General features: G+C 31.5%; 1 protein-coding gene across 1 annotated transcript in view; it reads right to left on the bottom strand.

Moving 5' to 3' along the window:
* LOC129223217 (tight junction protein ZO-1-like) overlaps nucleotides 1-22391 on the bottom strand; it is a 619137-nt gene that overhangs the window by 30120 nt on the left and 566626 nt on the right. Inside the window, exons 9-20 of the mRNA XM_054857781.1 lie at nucleotides 19575-19746; nucleotides 15496-15544; nucleotides 9051-9201; nucleotides 7643-7745; nucleotides 6070-6118; nucleotides 5800-5970; nucleotides 4827-4963; nucleotides 4682-4732; nucleotides 3278-3373; nucleotides 1962-2050; nucleotides 1517-1727; nucleotides 506-603 (exon numbers count right to left, since the gene is read on the bottom strand). Coding sequence (XP_054713756.1) covers nucleotides 506-603; nucleotides 1517-1727; nucleotides 1962-2050; nucleotides 3278-3373; nucleotides 4682-4732; nucleotides 4827-4963; nucleotides 5800-5970; nucleotides 6070-6118; nucleotides 7643-7745; nucleotides 9051-9201; nucleotides 15496-15544; nucleotides 19575-19746 — 1377 coding nt within the window. The remainder of the gene's footprint in view (nucleotides 1-505; nucleotides 604-1516; nucleotides 1728-1961; nucleotides 2051-3277; nucleotides 3374-4681; nucleotides 4733-4826; nucleotides 4964-5799; nucleotides 5971-6069; nucleotides 6119-7642; nucleotides 7746-9050; nucleotides 9202-15495; nucleotides 15545-19574; nucleotides 19747-22391) is intronic.

Raw genomic sequence — 22391 nt, 5'->3', positions numbered from 1 at the left:
ATTCGAAAAACAGGTTGAGGAATGTCAGGCATCAATAGATGTGAACATTTAGATCTTATAACAAAATTTTAATGGTTGATAAAGGCAAAGTACTGATGCACATAAAATCATTTAAAAAAATTGTTCCCTAAATCATGCAATCTAATGGGGAGCATGTACTCCATGTCTTATAATCTACAATGTTCTGTTAATCTTGGGTAATACAGTAAAATTTCATTACAGAGTGAATACCAATACACACGACGAAATATCTGTTTCAATGAAACACATGTTCATTCTAGCATTAATTGACGTAACATAGCTAGAATTTCGAGGGCAATGAATGAAAATTTGTGCTCCTTTGGAAATTTTTGTAATGGTTACTTTAATGTAGTTAAAAGATTATAAACCTACATATATTTCTTGTATGCAAAGAAAGGGGATCACAAAACTATACAAACAAAAAATTTAAAGCACAAAAGGGTCTAACTAGCAAATGTATCAATGCAACTTTTTTGTTACTTGCCTTGGATTCTGATACCCAAAGAGGTTGCTTCTGTTGCCTATCAATCGTCTCCTGCAATTTTTTGTACCATGAATCGCCGGTAGTAAGGGATATTGAAGCTACAAAAAATTGAGATAAAATTTCAGTACACAGTAAGTATGATCCACAGAAAATGAATTGCAACTTGACCGAAGTTGCAAAAAATAAAATTCTCAAGTTTAGTTTGTTAAGGCTACATTCAAACAGGTTAATTTCAAAACTAAACATTAATTGCTTGTTTCCACCATAGCAAGCCATTGTAACAGAAATATTTTGCTCTCAGAAGACAAGGACTTAGGCTTGGTTGTTAGCCCGTGGAACCATGGTCCCTCGAGAATTTGAATGATATAAATTCCTAAAAACGCTTCAAGTTATACTGCTTTTGCTATAATGAAAGCAGTGGCGTAATCTTAAGGAAAAATAAGGTGTGTGTGTGTGGAGAAGGGGAGCTCACAGAAGAAAACATAAAAATTATTTAAATTGAAAAATTGGAGCCATTGATAGCTAAAATTTGGAAGTATCACTTTTAGTCACAACAGTACCATAAATACAAATCAAGAGGTTGATTTTTTTCTCCACTGAATATATGTAGCTATAGAATCACACAGTTATGATTCTATAGCTACATATTAACATAGCTAAAAACAATCATAGCTAAACATAGCTAAAATATCTCTCTTCCATAACCTTAAGTCAATTTCATAATCGTATATTTCTCTAGTTTTTACATTCCTTACATTGTCAACACTTCATTCAGACTTACTATTCAAACACTTCAATTGTTAAGACAATACTTTTTAGTTTGAAAACAAGTATCAACGTATGTTGTTATTTCAATTATTTTCCGAGGAAAAATTACTTGTGGTGCAAATCTTGGACTCATTTAAACACAGGAACAATACATTTAAAATCTATTCAGACATGTTAAGAATTGATTAAGAGTAAATATTAATTGTTTCATCATTCCTTATATACAGCCTGTTCTTTACATACCTGTAAAAATATGGGACCATAACTTTTCCAATTTTGCAGAATGTTCATATAATTTTCTTGAACTTTTATAGCTTGACTTTGCGAATTTAGCTCGTAATTCTTTTATAATGTGTTTGTTCTCAGCATGCATGAACACAACAATTGGATAAAACTGGGCATAATTCAACCTGTCGACAGCACTGGGAGTTATATCTAAGATGGCATGTTTACCCTTTGAAAAAAAAAAAGAGAATTTTATAAAAATATTTATCACATTAAAGCAAATAAAAAAATACTATACAGCATAAAAGTGGCAAAAACAAAGAAAGAGTTTTTTTTTCCAAGCATGTAGTTTTCAACAAAACAATATATAACATAAAAATTTACTATCAAAACAAAAGTTAAATGTATAAATATGTACATAAAATAATAATAAAATGACAAAGGGCATAGTTTACTTTAGTACCTTATCAATAACATCTCTAATGGAACTTAATCGTATAATCCCAGGTGATTTTAAATTGCTTTGTTCTTCTTCCAACTGATTTTCAGATTCTGTAAAAAATAAAAGTTAAATAAAATAAAACTTAATGTGCAATAAAAAGATATTTCAATTTGATCTAGTTTAACAGGGCATTTGAACTATAGTCGAGGCAAATCCAGTCTAGCAGCATCGTAATGTTGTGATTAGGACCTGAGAAGCCTTCACAATGCTGCCAGGTTAAGTTTGCCCCAATTACAGATGATTTTACATCAATATACTTGACAAAAATGTGAAATCATTTTTATTTACATGTGACTAACAGAACACTAACTAATTTTTCATTTTGATTTTATGTACTCAACATGAGTAAAATTTCAGGGAAAGTGAAAACTCCTCCCACCCACTCAAGGTACTTTGCAAAATGCCCAGGTGAATCTCTCAGACTCAAGATCCCACCAGGCGACCTACTCCAGATTTTTGAGTGGACATACAAGAGACCTTACATTTTGTGAGGGCCACAAGACCTTTTCAGAATGCCAATGGTGTTCTGCTGATGAGGCCTCATCTGCTCACATATTAGTCTGCAAAGGATGATGTCCTTTGCAACCCACAATTGTTTTTGGACTTCTTGGAAATATTTAGATTCATGGGGATTGACTAGCCCTTCTGGACAATACCAAGATAAGTTTTTAAAAAATTTTCAATGTGAATTATGGATTCTAATTGCACATTTTCTTTTTCATGTTCAACTGCGTTTAAAGCTCTAAATTTTTTCAGACAGTCGACTTTGAATTAACAATTAAGAATTTCATGCAATTGATTTATCTTTAGAAACAGATATATATTTTAGAAAATCAAATGCTCTTTTCAAAAATCATTAAAAATTTTTTTTCTTGTTTTCGGTTATTATTATTATTTAATTTATACTGTTTTCACGGCATTAGTTAATAATACTTTTCACTAGTGTACAGTATTGCTATCTGAATGATGCTGTTTTTTTAAATTTGATTTTTGAAGTCCAATCCAGTTGGTAGGACTCCACTAGGTTAGATTTCTTGTCTCAAATGGTTCCTGTCCCCTGGATTTTATTTTTACCCTACCCTTTCATCTTTACACAATCCTTTTCAGAAAGAAACAGCGTCCACCACACAACCAAACTTCACATGCATGTCCCTTTTCCCAGGTGGTGGCGTCTGTTTTTTTCTGCCCAGCTCCAAAAATCAAAGGAACATCAACTGCAGCCAAGTGAGAGTAATAAACAATTGGTGATAGCTAAAAAAGTAGTGATTACTACATACGTGGTGCTGCATAGCATTCTGGGTAATCTTTCAAAAGTCTGTCTTTAACTATGTCTGTGATTGGTCCAAATATCACAACTGGTCTTATAAATCCAGCTGAAAATCAAAACACAAAATAAACATTACAAAATGAGATTACTATTGCTAAATTCAACCTAAAACTTTAGTTTAAAATATTTTTCTGCGTATGTAAGAAATAGAATGCAAAATACTATTTTAAAATAATTTATAGCTAAGCAGAATAAAACAGATGATCTTTCATGCAAGGAAAAAGTATGAAACTGATTTTACACACCTAACTAGTTCAGCACAAAATATTTAGGAAGGTAGGACAAAACCCTTGTTTTCAAAAAGTGAATCAATATTTTGACTATCAAAACATTTTCCAGCAAAAAAATACTATGCTTACATTAATATTTTTATACAGAATTTCTATTATATATGTATAATTTATGAGTGTATGTATGTGCATTTGTGTACATATTATACGATATGCATAAAAAAAAGGGAAACATATGAGGAATTCCTTCAACACAACATACATTTCAGCACTGAGCTTTGAAAAAAAAAAGAAAAAAAAAAAAAAAAGAAGTCCTATTATCAAAAAAGCTGAAATCAATATTTTGTCATGAATGTTGCATGTAAAAGTTTTCCAATCTATGTAATTGTTTTTATGTAAAAAAAAAAAAAAAAGCTAAGAGCAGGTTTAGTGCAAGTAATTTTCACTTTTTTGCTTAAGTAAAACCTAAATAAAGAAATGATACACACATCCAGAGAGGAAGCTTGCATGGTTATATTCAAGATAATCTAATTAGAAATCTTAGCTAAGGTGTTAAAATTAATAGTAAGTTCAACAACTATTAGTCTTAATGAGTATTATGACCCCTCAGTACCTCATGTATTGAGAGGAGTGGACCAGTTGAAAATAAAAGCAGCTACTGCATATTTATTTCTTTAAAGATGTCATGGCTGAACTTCGAATTTAGTTTCCAACTATAGCTGAAACACATTTTGGCAGTTAGAAAGATATATGAACGTTAGCTTTTGACATTTTAGCATTTTGCTAAAGCTTTTTTAGCCATTTTAGCTCATTTGCTACAGATTTTTTGAACTCGGATTAAACCCCGATACACACCTTATACACTCAAAACCTGTTTTTGTGTGGTCTTCTGTGCAAACTTTTTTGTGTGGTATATGAAAATTTCAGTCAAACTGAGACTCAATTGCCGAAATTATTTATGAAACAGATGAAGTTATTTTCCACACCAACAAAATTATGTTTTAAAACAAACATTTTTTTTTTGTGTTTTTTTATGAGATCCCTATCCACCGTACAGAAACAGATTTGAGTGTATAATTAAATCATTTTACTAACTAAGCACAAAAATTCAAAGAATAACTTACGTTGATTTAGGATAACTCTTTCATATGGAGGGAATCGAGTGACTGTATCAGCTGCAAGAAAGTCAAAGTCAAATTTAAACAAATGATCAATATTCAGCCTAACTTTAAGTCTAATGAAAATTAAAATGTAGTCAAACATACGAACCAAGAACAACATCTTCCCAGTGATCTTTACATAGGGACTTAGAACGACGAGCTCTTCGACGGAAAAAGTTTACACGACTGTCGCTGTCGCCTTCTTTCTTTGATGAAGTTTGCTGTGCTTGAGCCAATTCCTTTGCTCTAAAAGTAGATTTTTGAAAGTATTAATTAGAATGTTTCAAAAAAATTTAAACATAAGCATATCAAAAAAAAAAAAAAAAAAAACTCAGAAAAAAAGGAAACAGTTTGTTTTTCATTTCTTTGATTTTGGGTGAATTACAACATAAGGTTTTTTATAAAATGAAAGTGATGTATGCATCTTATGTGGGCAAAGAAAAGATAAAAATTGTACTGTAAACAATTGGAGTTTTATAGTTTGGGGTAAAACTAATTTGAGGGAAAACGTCTAAGGATTCAGATTACCTCTAGAAGGTAGGAGTTTCAGATGCACTCCATCAAAGCGAGTTTATAATAAAAGTAGTATGTTAAAGCTACAAGTAAAATGAAATTAGTAAATCGAAAAAGAAAAACTGTTGCCAGTTTTGCATTTGCCTCACAAATTTAACACTTTAAAAACATGACGGTTCAAGGAAAAATTGTAAATAAAAAGAAGATAATTCAAAAAATTATACTACTACTGCAAGCATGTGTTTACAAAGAAAATATTATGCTACATTTCTCTGCATTTTCTATCCCTCCCACTTTCCTTCACGTTAAGGAAGATACCAAGGTACCCAAAAGTGCATACCAATGACTCACAAACTGGTGAAATGGCAAATTTTACTTGGTGATAAAGTAAAACATGCAACCAAACCAATACCATTTTTACTTCATAACTTTTGACAGGAACATGTCTATCTTCTCACTCCATTTTAAGTGTAAAAACCATTTCATGTTAGTTGTTCACTCCACCATCCCATAAAATTTGAATTTCATGCATGATATAAAACATAGTATTTACAACATTTATAAATTACCTTTGGCTGTTGGGAATAACACCTCTTTGTATTTCTTGCCCATTTCTGGTCAATCTATATACAAGCCAAGAGCCTGGATTGCCATTATATAGAGTGTCGATCACATGAAAAACTTGTCCTTTATTAAAGCTTACTTCTCCTTTAACATTGCTTTCATAGCTGAAATGTGTTCTGCAATAAAGAGAAAACACTTGTAATGTTTTTGAACTTTGAATGCATTAAACAAAAGAAAAGGAAAAGTTTTTAAGACGCAGGTTCTTCTGTCCTTACCTGATATAAAAGGAATCGCCTTTCTGATGATTGATAACATCCTCATATTCTAGAAATTAAATTTAAAAAAACGGATAAATAAAGTCAAAAAATGATAGTATCAATTCATACGACTAAAAATACTAAATTATAAAAATGCACAAAAAATCAAGCTGTGTATTTTTTAAAATGCTAGATCACTTGGTATATGGTTTCAAAACTTCACATTGAATGGGTCCTGCACACAGTCATATAGTCAAAAATGGCTTTGATCAATACAAAAAGAAAAGCTTAAATGACAGTAAAAATGCTCCATTCCTTTTCATCTCATTCTATTTCTTAGTTTATCATCACCTTGGTACTAGTTAGCTATTGGAAAGAAATTAATTGACCACAAAACAAATGACTTAATTTATCAGTAAGATACTGCCTCTCAGCCAGAGCTAAGGCCAGAACTACATGCAATATACCAGACAGCTTGGTTATCACATCCAGAGTTTGCAGTTTAATTCTTATTAAAACTCATCAGTCAGGAGAGACTGCAGTCCCTGGATGTGATAACCGGGCAGTCTGGTATATTGCATGTAGTTCCGCCTTAGCCCTGGCTTAGGGACGGTACTTGCTGCTAAATACACAAGCTTTGTCTTCAATTTACAAGTCGAACCACACCATGCTGCGGACACTCGCTGATGAGATAGATTTACTTCATCCATCATTTTGTTGGCACTTTCTGCTTCAATGAGATGACATTTGCCTCTAGTTCGGTAATTCACTAATCCAGGCAGATGAGTTCCAATAAGAACGAAACTGCAGTCTTTGGATGCGATAACCGGGCATGTGGTCATGTAAATGACTTAATATTACTCTCAAAAGAGAAAAATTCCCGACATATTATGCCTGCAATCAAGAATTTTTTTTGGAAAATCTGATTCATACTAAAGATATTTTTTTTATGAAGATTTAGTTGTTGAAACGTTTTTGTGGTTTGGTGGAAAAGTTTTAGGGAGGAAGGGCATGTAAAGATGCAAAGGTAGTTAGAGCGCATATGAGAAGCACACTAGCAGTAACTCACTGCCAAGGAATTCCCTGATTCAGGATTGAAAGAATTTTTGTAAAATTTAGACTAGAAAATTCTAAACTCTGCTATCAAGTAGGTAGGGATAAAGCAATACAACTAAACTTATCTTCATCAACAAATCACTTAGCTCTGGTACTAAAAAATTTTTTTAAAAAAATCTGCACTGTAAATTTCTATTGAAGAATAAAAATCACTTAATTGGATACTGTGATTTAGGGACTAAAAAAATCTAAATAATCAGTCTGCACTTAAAGCTTCTGATAAAATACACAAAGCTACTATTCTTTAACTTTTCATAACATTAAAAGTACTCAGCATAAGTGATTGTTGAGGTATGAAAAGTTTTAAAAATTAAAGTGAACCTTTGTACAAGACTTACACTTTATTGCATTTAAAATTATTTAACTATTGAGAAATTTCAAAAAAAAGGTAGTGATTTTCATCAAAATTTCATGCTACACAAATCGAAAACCTATCCTCAAAATGCAAAGCAAAAGAGATTGAGAGGGAACTCACCATCTTTTCTATGTTGAACAATTAAATTAACTTGGTCTTGTATTCCAACCAATAATGCTACAGCTTCCTCTTTGGTGAAGCCTCGCATATCTATGTCATTCACCTAAGCAAAAGAGATATATTTAATCCATCACATGTAAACAAATGCCATGATCATAGGTGCCACTTTTCAGTACTGAAGATGAAATTTGGTCTTTTAAAAAAATCAGCAGACGGATTTCCGTTCTTCAATTAAGAGATTCTTTTTTGAAGACATAGGAAAGGAAATCTTTCTGCCTATTTTTCTAAAAGACAACATTCTGTTACTTTGTAGACATGCCACACATTATTGCTATCATATCAGCACATTTCATGTCCTTCTTTCAACAACTCCTTTAGCTTGATAGTAGGTTTTTTTTTTTTTTTTTTTAATTCTTAAAAAAAATTTCAAGCAAAACTGAAAAGAGGTTTCCAATAAAAAATGCAACTTCACGAGCAATATTTTTTCTGAAAACTATCATCAAATAAGAAGATTAACCAAATGAACATCTGCTGATATTAAAGAAAGAAACCAGAACAAAAATAGTCATAAATTGCCAAGAAGCCATATGAATTTAAAAAACACTTTTATGATGCGCAAAAAACACTTTTATGATTAGGTAGTATGATTTTTTTTCAAGAGAAAAATGCTGCCTTTTCATTTTAACTCTGTAGCTGTTATCCTTTTTAATTCCTCCAAAATAAAAAGGTTTGCTAAATGTAAATATTAAATAGATATTTGCTTTATACTATTATCAAATTACTATTTTCATGCAAATAAACTTTTAAAGATGAAGAAGCATTGGTCAACTAATATATACTTGGGCTTTGAAGACCAAAGATAATATGATCCCCATTTATAAGAGAAGTACAAACATTTTTTTAACTGCAAGAAATATAAAACTAATTTAAAAAGTGTATGCTTTTTAGAAAGAAGAAATATTATGCGAACTCATCAAATACACATTTTCCCCCCCCTTAGTGTAATAAGATAACAATCGAAGCAGTGAGAAGCAAAGACATGTAAGTGGACATTTTCAAGTTTTGAGTAAAACGTGTTTAAAGATAACATCCTAGGTAGGCTTCCACTGACATTTTTTTTCTGAATCATGCTGTATAGCAGCAACTACCACGGCTACTAGTACCATCTCTTGCCCCAAGACAGAGGAGAGGTTCACCTACCATGTGTACTGGTTATCTCCAAATTTTTAATTTTGCCACTTGCATCCCTTTGCTTCTTACTGCCTTAATTGATTCAACAAATTAAGTCTTATTACAAAGATCCCAAATTAAATTAAAATAACTATTTCTATCAAAAAGATCTTGGTTTCCCAAATGCATAAAATAAATTTAATTTAATTAATGATACTAAAAATGTTCACAGAAATACCTTCAATATTTTATCCCCGGTTTGTAAACCTTGCAGGAAGGCAGATGTTCCATGTTGGACACCTGTCACAAATATTCCAACTTCATTACCTCCTGTAAGACGGATGCCTACACTACCATCTTTTTGGAATGATATGAATCGTGGATCAGGTCTGAAAAAACCGCATGGAAATGAGAAAAGTAAATCACACTAAAACAATCACACAAATTAACATACAATAATTTTAAAAATGCAAATTTTTCAAATTTATTTTGACATTACCAAATTGATTGATGTAGCAAAGACTTAGAAAAACACTGCAAAATTTAGTTTAAAGTTTTTTAATTCAAATTAAATGAATGTCAACTCAAAATAGTTTTTTTGGCCACCATTTTTGAAATATTGGAGAAGAAAGCTGGGATAATTTATAAGAGGAAAACCTTTTAATGAGTTCTGAAGTAAAATTTTGCAGCACATCTTTCTTAAAGTTATACAATAGAAAATCAAATAGATTTTCCAAATTCTTATACATATTTTGGCTTGTAATACTAACATTAAATGAAACACAAAAAGTAAGCCACCTAGTTTTTGTACCTATGGCCACTGTGGTATCTACTTACTGTAGTGCAGTACCTTCTTTTGAATACAGGGGGCATTCTTGGAGGGATGTGCAGCAGTGCTTGGAGTATGAAAAATTAAGTCATGCAGCAGAAAAAATGTTTCATAGCAGGGAAAATCAAGTTTTTCAGCAGGAGAAAAGAAGTAGCAAAACTTTTTGCTGTTTTTGAAACTTTAAAGAATTAAAGAAGGGAAAGAAATAAAATCGAAAAAGCAGAGTTTTTAGGAGGAATTAGGAGTTTTAAATCTAACCTTGAAAGTAAAACTAGTTGATATAAAATCTCAAATTAACACTAACTATTTTAGCTAAGGTTTTGTCAGCAACCAAATTATATTCATTATTTGGAACTAATTCAGCTTAAAATGTACTAACACAAAATAAATGAAGCAAAGCAAAGATGTGAAGTAATGATATCAGAACCTTACAGGACTATTTTAGACATAATTTTTTTTTCGAACAAAACATTTTCATGTTTACATTTGAAATAATTCTACTCAATGTTTTCCTTCATTCAAAATAAAAATTTACTTAAAATTAATTGAAAATGTGATACATACAAGTTCCAATAAATAAGTCATAGGACACACATAAAACAAATTTTAACTTTTACATTGAAAATAAAAGTATTGTAGCAGAAAATATATGATTGAAATTAGATTGAGCAAAAGAATTCCACAATTCCAGATTCTCAACTGTTGCCGTAAGTTTAACACTGCATTTGAGTAATTCAACAGTTCGAGGCTTTTCCTCAACTGTTTTCAGAACAACAGTTTTCCTTATTTCTGAAATCTTACGCTATTAGAAGTGTTTTCCTATTTTAATCATAAACCACATCTTCAGACAATGTCAACTTCGTCAATTAATCAAATTTTTATGAAGTGTTTATTTGGACTAACTAGAATGCAATAGGATTGAGATTTTCAAATAGGCAGGACGGGGGGGGGGGGGGACATTGCAGCTACTAGTCCTGAAGAGAAAATACAATATAATGACGGCAAGAAAGAAAACAAATTACATATTTTATCCAAAAATATTTGCTAAAAGTCACATTAAAAGAAGTTTATTTTGCAAATGTAAAACCAATTGATAATTACAATGACTGGCATTGCTTTCCTGATACAAATTTATCAGTGTCCATATGTAAGTTCATGAATAGCTGTATAGCAGAAATAAATTTTTGAAGGCCTTACTGATGTTAACTTTAAGGTTTTTGTAATACAACACAATTAAAGGTTTTATTAAAGTATTAGGAAGATTAAAGATTGTTTTTGTTTTAAATGTTAAATTTAAAACTTTTTCTAGCATGAAGGACAAAGGCCAACAAAAATTAATAAGTTAGCAACAATACAATATGCAATTTCAAAAAATTACTGGAACTACAGGGTACAGGCATTTAATTAGTGAAAACAAGACAAAAGATAATACAAAAAATTTTGCGAATAACTTATGAATCTTACAGAGCAGTGGAACGTCGGAAGCCATGTTCATAACTGTCATTTCTTCCATCTAAATTAAAGATAATGACAATAAATTACAAATTATGCATGCATCCAGGAAGAAATATAACACTCAACACAAAACATGTAGCTCATGAAATTAAAGGTATTACAATTTAAAAATCTGAAAACTTTATTCATGTATGTAGACAAATAAAGATGAAATTAAATGAAACTGTTTTATTAGCTTAAAAAGCAACTACAGTGAAGCACCATTTGTGCATTTTTGAAGAGACTGTATGAAAAAAGCGTACAAATGAAAAAACGTACAATAGGTATAGGTTAATGTGTGTTACACTCTGCAGGAACCAATTTAAAAAACATGTAATTGATAAAAACGTATAAAAGAGAAACGTATAAATGGTGCTTCACTGTACTTCAAAAATTCAGATAGTTTTAATATCAGTACTGCCCGGAATACAGTACAACCTCAATTTCTCAAATCTCTCAGGAAGAGGGAAAATTTTGAGACTTAGAGTTTTTGAGTTATCAAGGTTTTGAAAAAAATTCACTAGTAACTCTCACAATAAGAGACATGATGTGTATGCATATTGTCTTACCTATATATATTTCGTGTTGCCTATATATATTTCATAAGGATTAGGAAGTTTTTCTTCTTCAATCTTTGATGATGCTAGGGAATTCCAGGAGTCTCCCCAGAATTTTTTTTGCTTTTTGCAATTGAAGCTTGCAAAACGCAATTGTAGGCCATGTTTGATGACAATGGAGAAGGAAAGGGATCTGGAACACTCTCCCAGTATTTTTTAAAAGTGTAGCTCCAAAAATTCGATTTCAAATTACATCTTTGATGTTGTTAGATAGAGGGGAGATTCAGAGACGTTATAAATCTTAATATTTGTTTAGTTGTAAAAGTGAGTAAATTGATATGCATTGAGAGACTGTCACAGATGAAGATTAGGTAGTCTGAAACTAAAAATGGAGGAGTTTAAAGGGCTTTTCAAAAGATTTCCTAAATAAAGGATTATTAATGGATTTTTGAAGGAGCTTACAGACCCTACTCACACTAACACTCCTATGTTATCCCCCCCCCCCAATCCTCTATTTTTATACTTTCCTGAGGAACGGGATAAGGTTTACAAGCAGGCAGGGCCCTCAAGAGCCTAGGCTTGTCAATTCCGCCGCCCGAAACCCCTTCCCCTCCATAAAATGTATAACATTTATACTACTCTGATTTCAAGCCGGGTTACTCAAAGAGCCAGGCCCCTAGTTTCCAATTAGGCTGACATGGCCTCTTGTCAGCCCTACAAGCAGGTGTCTCCTAAATTGGTTAAGTGCCAAGCTTGCTTCTGTGACGAAAAGTTTGATATATCAAGGGTTTTGAAAAATAAATTTCGAGATACCTATAGAAAACACAATAGAATTTTTATGTAAAATGAAGGGAGAATTTTTTTTCCTCTGAGACATTGAGGGTTTCACGATGAGGGGGTTAGAGACATCACGGTTTGACTGTGTCATTCAATAAGTAAATTGCAATTTTAAAATTAAAACCCGCTATCATTATTTGCAGTGCATCTAACTATTTTAGGCAATAACATCCTCAAAATTGAGTCTTCATTAATAACCAAGCACATATTGTCAGAACAGATAAGTTATATTTAATTTTCCCTAGTTAGAACACAGAACAAAGTATCATGAAATTTTTTTATATTCTGTAATCATATTGCTGGTGCGCCCAATGCAGCATTGAAATCATAAGGATGCTTTTAGGGGTTTTTCTCTTTTTGGGAGAAAGAAGGTTGAGGGAGGTCTGTATCTTGAGGGAATGTTCCATATTATTTGAGAGAAATGGGCCACTCTTGGCAAGGGCGGGCGCTACAGCATATCATACTCTACAACAAGCACATTTTGCCGTTAAAATGAAATTTTAGAAGTCTTTTATTGTCTTACAGGAGCAAAATAGCAAATAATATAGCTTAAGCTAGATTTTATAAACAACAATCTTTATATATTAGCAGTTGTAGAAGTAAATTAATTTGCTTCATTTCAGAGCTAATCATTTTGTAGGTAAAATGGTACTTTTGCCAGGACATGGGGCAAAAACTGACAAAAAGGACAATTTTATAAGAAAGGATTATTTATTTCTTTAGAAATGCAGCACTGGGACAACGTTCCAGCTCTAATTCGCCCCTATATGTATTTCAACATGTAAGTTTTGGTGTCAAATTGAATAATTTTTTTTTTCCTAGATTAAAGGTGTTTTCTCACATGCTCTCCTAATAATAAAGCGGAAAGTCTGTATGGATGTCTGTGACGCGCATAGCGCCTAGACCGTTCGGCCGATTTTCATGAAATTTGGCACAAAGTTGGTTTGTAGTATAAGGGTGTGCACCTCAAGGTGATTTTTTGAAAATTTGATTTTTTTTCTATACCAATTTTAAGAACATTTTCCGGAGCAAAATTATCATAAGATGGACGAGTAAATTACGAAATTATCATGACGTGGAATGGGAGAGCGAATGAACATAGCCAATTGGCGAGAAATTCGTCATCCATTATTTGTAAATATACAGGCGAACCGAAAGACCTTTTAATTTTCAACTACGTGCAAAGTCGTGCGGATACCACTAGTGCAACATAAAATTCCTTTAACATGCAAAAAGAAAATCCCCTCAGTTCACTCTACTGTCATGCTAAGGACAAAAGTGGTATCTGCACTTTTCATTAAAATTGAGTTAGGATCACCTGGTGCTTCTTTGCCACATATTTCACCAAAAGACAATGTTTTATGGTTATTTGTCAATGGGAAATATTTTTAAATAAAAGCTGAAAAAGTTGCATCCGAATCAAATATATGGAGGCGTCAAACTTTAAACATTAATTTCTCATTTTTAACTCGGCTGCAGATACGACTTTTGCGCTTAGCACGGCAGTGTATGTCATTTTTCACAGCATAAACATAAACAGTAAAGAGAGAACAGATATCAAGGACATACCTTGAGGTAAAGGGGGCCTTGATGGCAAATACAAATCATCCGTCCGATTTGCAAGGTGGGAATGGTTTAGGATATGATTGTTGCTCTCTGAACGACTGAAGGTATTCTCTGGCAAATTCTGGTTCCAATTACTCTGGGATCTGCAAGAAATGATAAAATATTGATCATACAATAGGACCATAGCAGTGAACTAAGGAAATGTTTGAAAAATAATCTCATTATTTAACTGGAACTAACAAGGCATATGGTCAAAATGGATTGTATTGTGTTTAGAGTGTAGTGTTTCTCCTTATCTCTTTGAATTTCAATTAGGTCCTTTAGCAATTTCAATTAGGTCTTCTTGGACAACTAAAATATATATTTTTGTTTACTTTTAGCCAAAAATGTAGTATCTGAGATTAAACAATAAGACAGTTCAAATTGTTAATTCAAAACCTTTTACAAATAAACTTTTGCTATCATTGCTGATCTAAAGTAGCTAAACAAAAATAATTATTTCTAATAAATAATGCAGCTGCAAGCAAGTAGAATTGTTACTGTGATGGAAAAAGAAATGTGAATCAAAATGGTTGAAAAGAAAAAAAACATTCTATAAAAATGAAACCAGTGAAAAAGGGAAAAGCAAAAGTTGGGGGGGGGGGGGACAGCTTCATTCCCTGGAAAAAAAAAAACAGTATAACCCCTATTTAACGATTCTCAAGGGACTGGAAAAGGTTATAGGTTATATCTATTATATCGTTAAATCAAGGAGCATATACATTCAATATAGTTAAATCGGTACCAAACCAGTAAAATGTATCATTAAATTGAGGAAACTTTAAATCAGGTAGCGTTAAATCAAAGTTGTACTGCAAATAAAAATGGCCACCAACAAACAAAAAGACACCACAGAAATCAACTTAGAAAGTTTCAACATAGTTCATCATCTATAAAAAATCAATTTTTGATTGGTATGAAAATTAAAAATGTGCAAGGATTTCTTATTAAGTTGGGAAATTTATGTGAGCAAAAAATTGCTTTTTTGTGCACATCTGTTATACAGTACAAATTGAATGAAATAAGTTTTGTTCCTCTCCTTTTAAAATTAGAACTGAAAAAAGTGCATAACCAAATTGAGCTGCTTAAAAATTTAATAAACATCTGAAACTGTAATTAAGAAAAATTCTGTTTTTAGTACAATAGTTTGAAAGGAGGTTATTAATATCTGTGACAATTATAGTTTTTTTTTTATCTTGAAGGTAAATCCTTATTGAACTATCATCATTTAGCATTGAGAATATTTTCTTTTCCTTTCTTGACAATAAAAGCCAGGCGTTGACAAAAAAAAAAAAAAAAGTCTAAAATTTATCCATATTTTGAACAGTTGAACACACAGAACAATGTTACATTTTCATTACCTTGACAAGTTATTTTTATCCGTGATCTTTTCCAATGTGGATTTGAAATCTGCAAAATAAAAGGAAGATTAAGTGTAACATAGTATTGTTCATACTTTTGAATTAAGCAAAAATCTATTAAGGAACGCTTAAAGAAAGCTGGATAGAAATACAAATTTTTAATCTTATTGTACAGAACAGATGCAGGCATGTGCAAAAATTGATAAATTTTTCCAGTTATTAAAAAAAAGGGGGTTTTTATAACAATAATTATCATACCTCTAGTAGGAGACTGGACATATACATTTTGATTGCTCCACTGAGATCTGGAGGCGGAAATGTCAAAATTCGGAGAAGAGGGAACATCTAGATTATTTTTTTTTCAAAAGTTAAAAAATTGGTATAAAATGCATCACTTATAATTTTTACCATACACACACACAAATAAAAATTGTATTACACCAAAACATTATACTGCCCTGTGCAGGTAAACAGCAGTATCTGCAGAAATGAGTTTTCAATATTTGAAGAAATGTGTGTTGGATTCAATATTAACCATAGGGATATCTTGGAATTAGACCTTTTCTTCAGCAGAAATCAAATAAGCAAGCTTGTACAAGAAAGCTAACGTACATTAGATGACACAAATGCAAAAAGAAAAATAAATAAATAAATAAATAAATTAGAATAAAATATAAAAATAAAATAAAAATAAATAAATAAATAAATAAATAAAATAAAAATTTGACTGCGCTTTACCTGCACACGGCAGTATAATAATTCCCATATCCAAAACATTTCTTTTATTTATGCCCTGGTAAGAATTCAAAAGCTACATCAAGAGCAATATTTTGTTTATCAAACAGCAACTAAAGGAGTTATATTATTTATTATTTTATACATTACACATGTACATTATCTGCCTTTGGTTATAACTTGAAAAACAATTGTCCAGTTAATGCACTTCGAACTTTGTTATTCATGTTTCTTTTGTTTAATTTTAAACATTTTATTTTGCTTATTAACTGTTACTGATATTTTGTAAGTATAATCAATACCATTTTTATTAACCAATACAACATTTTTATCACAGACACAAAAAAAGACCACCAGCAACATGCTCTGTGCCCAGTTAGGCTGGTTCTAGTCAATTAACCAATCCCCCCAGCCCCAAGCAACAGTTGGTTCCAAAAAAAAAAAATCTGAAATGCCTACAACATTCTATTGATGTAATATTTTTTCCTAATTTCAAGATTAGGGGCTTAGGAATTTAAAAGTTTAAAACAACGATCATTCACTTTGATAACCCTGTAGAAAATTAAACCATCAGCATTTTCCATTTTAATCAATGTCAATAACAGAATCATGTCTTGTCTGACATCTTTGGTTTACCCTATATTGCAGCAAATCTTTAAAAAAAATATTCCATTTTATCTTAAGGCGCACACACGCATACTTTAAATTTAAGTAAAGGATTTTTATTTCATAGTTGTAATAAGATATTCCTTTTGCTACTTTTTTAGATGCAATTTTTTGTATTTGGGTGCAGTATATTGAAGAGTAAATTTTAGTTTACATTATTTATATCATTTTATCCATAGTACCATTCATTTTCACTCAAATAACATTCTTTCAGAAATTTTCAAGGATTTTTTTCTTTTTTTTTTCATTTTGTTTTGCTAATAATCAACATTTAATTTACACTAGAATTCCATACAATAGCCGCCAACATTTAAATATGAAAATTAAAGAGACTTATTAATAAAATTCAGGAGCCTTTTCATAGATACATTTAACAACAAAAGTTTGAGTTTAAAAGCAAGTTTTAAAAGAGCAATTTCACGGGTAACTGACTGACGTTTTAAAAACAAAACAGTGGTTGTGGTCGATGAGTGAGCGGTAGCTCACCGTTTAAAATAATAATGTCACTTCCAATGCTTTAGCATTAGCTGACATCACAGCTGTCACGTGATCAATCGACCGGTCGCTACCGGTTGAGCTCGTCGAATGTAAGCAGTATGTATTTTGTGAGATATTCAGCGCAAAATATATATTGTACAAAAGATCTTTTCTTTTAGATAATTATAGTTTTTAAGTTGAATTCAATGGTTTAGTTGAATTCTCTAAATACATTTTGGATAGCTAAAAAAAAACTGTTAAAAGCATGATAACTGACTGACATTCTACTTTTTTTTTAAATGTAGGTCAATTGCCACGTTTTTAACAAATTTTTAAAAATCATTCAAAATGCATATCAGAAATTCAACTATACCATTAAATTGAGCTAAAAAAATACAAAAGTCCAGGGGAAAATATCATTTGCATGATGTATATTTCACATTGAATGTCACAAAATATATACTGTTTTGTTTTTAAAATGTCAATCAATCAGTTGTGGAATCGCTCAAGTAGGGATTTCTTAAATTAAGCCTGTATAGGACTTGAAATCTACAACTTTTAGGAGGAGGACTATTTTAAGAGAGGAAAAAGTTCGCTTTCCTTATATGAGATAATGAACATTTCTCGCAGCAGGAAAAAATTGGGAACATTTCACTGCATTTTTACATAAATACAAATGTGACAACCAGCAACAGGCTCTGAGCCCAGCTACGCTGGTTCTAGTCAGTCAATGTCCCCAAAGAAGATCATAGGCCCTCTTAAAGCTATCCACCCCCTTGCTCATCATCGCCTCTTCGGGTAAGCTGTTCCAAGTTCCCACGACCCTACTAAAGAAGTAATTTTTTTCTAATTTCCAGGTTAGCCTGAGAAATGAATAGCTTAAAACAATGACCCCTCGTCCTACTTTTTGTGCAAAAATTTAACCCTTTAACATCTTTCATTTTGATAAATTTAAACAACTGAATCATGTCCCCTCTGACTCTCCTTTGCTCCAGGCTATACATATTAAGCCTGTTAAGTCTGTTATCATAGTTTAAATCAGAAAGTCCCCTTACTAGTCTAGTAACCCTTTCCAATACAGAAATATCTTTTCTGAGATAAGGAGACTAAAACTGGGCAAAAGGTTTTTGAGAAACTAAAGTTTTTAAAAGAAAGAAAATGACATTAAAATGCTTTTAAAATGATCATAGATATATAATTTTCATATTTGTGTATCAAAAGGATTTTGTTTTTGCCATTGCCATTGTTTCACTGTAGAGAGTTTCCCTTAATTCCAATCACTAAAAATTTCTTTTCTAGAATTTCATTGTTTTGATGAAAATTTGGAAGACATTTACTGCATTGAGGAGTACGGAAGAAGGTATCAAAATTCAAGACTATCCTGAAACGATCAGGAGAGATGGTAGCTATGCTATATTGTATCAATAATGCACCCAAGATATAATTCTATGAAAAGGAATACCTCAAGCAGGGTAACGGCACCAGCAGCAGACAGGCTTAAAACATCAGGTTAACTCAATTTTCTGATCCTTTTAATATATTTAGACATTTTAAACTATTTTTCTCTCATGCAACTACATCTCATCTAATGTTTGGTTGTTTCTGGATCCTCTGAGTCAGTTAATTCTATTTTTATTTGCTCAATTTCGAAAAAAGGTCCAATTGCAGTAACAGACACTGAAGGATCTGATGATATCCAGTAACAGATAGGATAATGAAAGGATGATTAATGGACAAAATTGACTTTTTCTCTTTAAAATGTGCAAAAGTTCATTATTTTTAGAACTAAAGCCGAATTAAATTTAAATGAACTTGAAACACCAGCTGACCTCATGATGGCTCTTCAAAACCTTCTACCACTGCCTTGTAAATACCAACTGGCTCATAAAATTCACTTTGATAACACTAAATGGTTGCACCATATTCATGGGCCATAGCAGCATCAGTTTAACCCACCTAAAATTCTTATTATTAAAATCCAAACTTACGAATGTCTGTTACTGGTGCCGTTACCCTACTGCATATTTTTTCATTTTATGATTTTTTCCTTGTTGGCAATCATTCAAAAACTACAGTTTAAAATAGCAACAGTTTCAAAGCTATAAAAAATATATTACAAATCATTCGGTGTAAAAAATATTTTTGTTTTACCGGAAGATGTTTTCAATACACAGATGCTAATCGCATATTTATTTTATTACCTTTATTAGGAATGTTGATAATTTCTGGAATATATCGACTAGATACATGATCCTGGTTATCCGTAGATTTGTTGCCTTCTCTTCTGATTACAAGGTGCAGCTTTTCTTTCGTATTTTCAATTAGCTTCTTGGCTTCTTTTAACGAAAGACCATCAATGCTATTATTATTTATCTGAAATACAAATAATTTTCATCAACTATTGAAAAATAATATTCTTAAAAAATGTAATTTGCGAGAACAATAAGTTACACATATGAAAAAAATGGCATATTAACCATCTCTTCACCTCTATTTTTAGAAGAAAAAATAAATATGAGCTCAAATAAATGGACAGGACAGGTGATGGTCTCCTCTTCCCACCCTTTCTTCTTTTCTTTGGCCCACAAAAAAAAAAAAAAAAACCTTACATTAACGGACCATTGTCAAAAACATAAATTTTGTTGTGGGGGGAGTTGGGGGGGGGGGTATTTTTCGGTTATTAGAAGTCGGAATTTTCTTCCAAGTTGGACCAAAATAGTTTCCAAAGTAGATAACAAACTATGGTGCCAACATTGCTTAAAGTCTAAGGTTCTAGGGGAGGAGGGTTAACCTTACTTTATTTCATAATGCCAATCAGTGGCAATGTAAAAGCAAGTCGTACATTCAGTGCTGTAGAAGGGAAAAAAATATTTGGGAGACTCACCCCTTTTTATTAGGGTTGGTATTTTGTCAATTTTTTGGTTAAAAGTCCGGGACGCAGGAAGAAATTGGACAAAATTGGAAAATTAACTAATCATTCATGCATAAATTTATTGTTATGGTGTAGTAAAATTAGTATGTAATTCTAATACATTATCTATTTTTATGAATTAATCATTTAATTAAAACAGAATTAATGTCATCTTCAGAATTTAATAAATCCAAAAAAAATTTTAACTACACATTGGTGCAACTAATTTTAGATCATAATTTACTTAAATGTAATAAAATTTAACAATGTCAATAAGCTATTGGGCGGGATTACATCGTTATATATTACAATAGTAGATATTAGACTGAATGGTAAAATAAAAGGGAATACTTGCAGACATACATACAAAACAAAATTTATAGACTAAAAACATTTTACTGTTATATTTTTCAATTTTTTATTGGTGCCACCCCATAGTAAAATATTTATGTATTCAGCATGTTTTTAAGGATATGTTTATGTCATACAAATTAAGAAAAATTCTCTCTTTAGTAGGGTTGTGGGTACTAAAAACAGTGTACCAGAAGAGGCTATAATGAGCAAGGGGATAGATAGCTTTAAAAGGGCCATTAATCTTCATTGGGGACTAATAAATTGACTAGGAACAGCCTAGCTGAGTTCAGAGCCTGTTTCTGATCATCACATTTGTATTTGTAAGACAAGAACAGATTTCACTTCTTGTCAATGTCAACATATCCTTTATTAATATTAAATAGTTTTTTTTTAAATATTTTTTTTAAATATGATTTTTAATGTTTCGAGACTACAACCTTTATAAAAACTTTTCATTTCTACTTTTTAATTTTATGAATGGATTTATTATGGGCAATAAGGCTCCATATCTCATATAGACATCTCAAAATTTACAGCTGATGTGCTTGTTTTTTTTATTGTTATTACATGCATTATAACTTATTAACACTCATTTGATTTATATACACACTTACATAAACTTCAACTGATCTTACTTTTTTCATTTTCACTTAAAAATATTTTACAATCAATTGTTTGTATACATATTTATCTATGCTATTTTTATATTAAAATATTACTTGAATAGGAAGAATTTATATATAATTATTTATTGTTTTCAAACTTCAAATTTTTATCTAAAAACTTTCAATTTACTGAAAAAGAGGACAAAATGGACACAATGACATTTTGTCCAGTATGTTTTTTTCCAGGTTTTTTCCGGCGATTTTTTCACGGGGTGGACAAAACAGAACAACCCTGCTTTTTATAGGTTAGATGTCATGGATGAGGAATGTTTGTCAAACCAGAAAAGCTTAGTTCAGATTACTTATGCCCCTTTAATTCAAAAAGCAGACATTGATTTAGTTAAAAAGGCGATTGCAAACTTTTTATATTAAATTTGTGTTATTTTTACAGCAATCAACCAAACATTCCAGGGGAGGAATTCTTCTGCATGCAGGGGAGGAATTCTTCTCCCCCAGCACTGCATGTAATATGCAGCTTCACCATTTGCTGATTTGAGAATGTCCACTGGACAGGAAATACATTGAGATCCTGAGAAGCAACTTTTAGAGCAATGACAACTCCATAAAATAGCTCACCATTTTATAAAACCATGGACTTGAAATACATTTTGGGCGATTTTTTTCTATTTCTTCTTTTGATTCCAGTTCAAAACATTATTATGGGCATTCATAACTGAAAATTGTATCCAGTGAATTACAAATAATACAGTCAGATCGCCAGGCCTGTCATTGGGGGGGGGGGGGTGGAATCAATTGCATCCGTGACTTAAAAAGTTAATGCCCCCCAAAAAATTTAAAATGCCTGAACATAAGCTATTAAAAAATGTAAATGACCAAAAAAAAGGTAATGTTTTTTGAAAAAAGAAAAGTGTTTTTTCACAGAACAAATTAGTACTTTTAAGGTGATGACTAATTTTGTTTGTAGGCATTGACTTAAATATGGGCCTGGCTGCGAGTTCATAAGCAAGGTCATAAGGCAAGCATTAGAAGCATTTTGTTTACTATGATCAGACTTTGGGTCTTTTTGACCAAGGATTTAACTGGAATGTATGATATTAATCCCTGAACCCAGAGGGGTGCAAATTTTG

This window comes from Uloborus diversus, chromosome 5, assembly GCF_026930045.1.
Source record: "Uloborus diversus isolate 005 chromosome 5, Udiv.v.3.1, whole genome shotgun sequence".
Taxonomy (NCBI): domain Eukaryota; kingdom Metazoa; phylum Arthropoda; class Arachnida; order Araneae; family Uloboridae; genus Uloborus; species Uloborus diversus.
Note: the sequence above shows the minus strand (reverse complement) of the source record. Positions and strands in the feature narration are given on the sequence as shown.